At 44.6% G+C, this 1626-nt stretch overlaps 1 protein-coding gene across 1 annotated transcript; it reads right to left on the reverse strand.

Annotated features, from left to right (window-relative positions):
- Positions 1-554: 554 nt before the first annotated feature.
- Positions 555-1419, reverse strand: gsx1 (GS homeobox 1). The gene is made up of 2 exons (XM_067229279.1): positions 1044-1419; positions 555-895 (listed from the first exon to the last, which is right to left on the reverse strand). Exons 1-2 carry the CDS (start codon positions 1417-1419, stop codon positions 555-557), a joined length of 717 nt encoding a protein of 238 aa, XP_067085380.1.
- Positions 1420-1626: the final 207 nt, after the last annotated feature.

Raw genomic sequence — 1626 nt, forward strand, 5'->3', positions numbered from 1 at the left:
CCAGTGGTGCGCAAGTGTAAACCATTTGACCCAGAGCCATGAGTATATCTCTCAGAATTATTCTTTATTTAAGTATCAACATTTTTAAATAAATAAATATTTTCATTACGTTGAAGATATAATTACAGTCTTAGTAACGTGACATCAAGAAAACATTCCTCCCCAAAATGTCCATGTCCCCGCTACTGCGCCATCCACATACAGGCTAGAGCTAGACGTGCTTAAAGCATACAAAATACCCATATTTTTACCATAAAAAAATTATAACAGATTTAGAAATGAACTTTACTGCTATTCACTTGGTCGTTTGGCTTTTTCAATTAGCAAAGTTTTCGGTGGCTCTTGATATAACAGATCCGTTTGGATTGGCAACAACGAATGGTTTGTTCTCAGAAAGAAAAACAGGTATACAACTATACAACATTCCAGGGCAATTTCCTGGTTATATATTCTCTTCGTATGTACAGGTGACTGGACATAAAACAGAACAGTCGAATTTTTGGCTGAATTCCACAGGTGTGTTGATCAAGTCTGGGTTTATGGTGAGGAGGAATTTACGGAGAGACGGACAAGTCTGCATCCTCTTTCCCTGATGAGGATGGCGACATGGGTATGTCATCCTCTTCCTCCGAGCATCGTGCTGATGAGCATTTGCAACCGTGCGAGCCGTTCCTGTGCCCACCGCTCTTTCCCTCTTTCTTGTGCTTGACCCTCCGGTTCTGGAACCAAATCTTGACCTGTTTTTCTGAAAGGTTTAGATACGTGGCGATCTCGATGCGTCGGAGTCTGGATAGGTACATGTTGGAGGTGAACTCTCTCTCCAACTCCAAAAGTTGCGTGCTGGTAAACGCTGTGCGCATGCGCTTGCTGCTCTGAAGTTGGCTGTTGTTGTTTTCTGTTAAACAAAAATAAGTTATGGGTTAAGTCTCATTAACTAACCAAAAACAAACAAGAAGATATGACTTAACTAAGAATAAAAGCATAGGGGTTATCAATATCAAGTTGATTTGGGATGATGATACGCATTCAAAAGGCTTACTCACCGATGGAGATACAGTGGAACTGTCGAGGGTCTGGAACAGAATAGGCTGCTTGGTATATCCCCGGGCCATGGTTAAGGTTGACGCCTGTGGACGAGTGTTGCCTTGATAGAGTGGAATGACAATATTGGGAACCAAAGGCAGGGAAGGATGCCTTCAGGAGAGGTAAAGATGGTGGAGATGGGTGAAGTTGGGATGCCGCCATGCAAAGCGGACAGAAGCACAGCAAGCCCGCCTTTCGTGAGTGGCAAGAACCCGACAGCCCATGGAGTGGGTGAGAGGGGTGCACGGCATACGGGAATAAAGGTGGATTGTTCTCGGTCCCTTTTTCGTTAGTCTCCCTCAAAATCAACGAATCCACAAGAAAGGACCTCGGCATCTTTGCAAATTTGCTACTCAATAGCCAAAGGAAATATCTTTCAGTCAGTGCGCGTTGTCTCGAGGTCTGCTTGCTTCGTGGGTGGACAGCGGAGTGGTGCTGAAGGGACACTGTTGCTCTTTAAATAGTTGTAGAGAGTAGGCAAGACCAGGTTTGGCCATGTGACGGTTACGCCGTGCAGCGCCCAAGAGCTCTCAATAGGGTTTT

This window comes from Osmerus mordax, chromosome 25 (assembly GCF_038355195.1).
Source record: "Osmerus mordax isolate fOsmMor3 chromosome 25, fOsmMor3.pri, whole genome shotgun sequence".
In the NCBI taxonomy this organism is placed as follows: Eukaryota; Metazoa; Chordata; class Actinopteri; order Osmeriformes; family Osmeridae; genus Osmerus; species Osmerus mordax.

Excerpts from the sequence above, each read along its gene's own strand:
- gsx1 (XM_067229279.1), bottom strand. The coding sequence starts at position 1,419 with ATGCCGAGGTCCTTTCTTGTGGATTCGTTGATTTTGAGGGAGACTAAC. Across the intron at positions 896-1,043 it reads GTTCCACTGTATCTCCATCG|AAAACAACAACAGCCAACTT; the intron begins GTGAGTAAGCCT and ends TTTGTTTAACAG.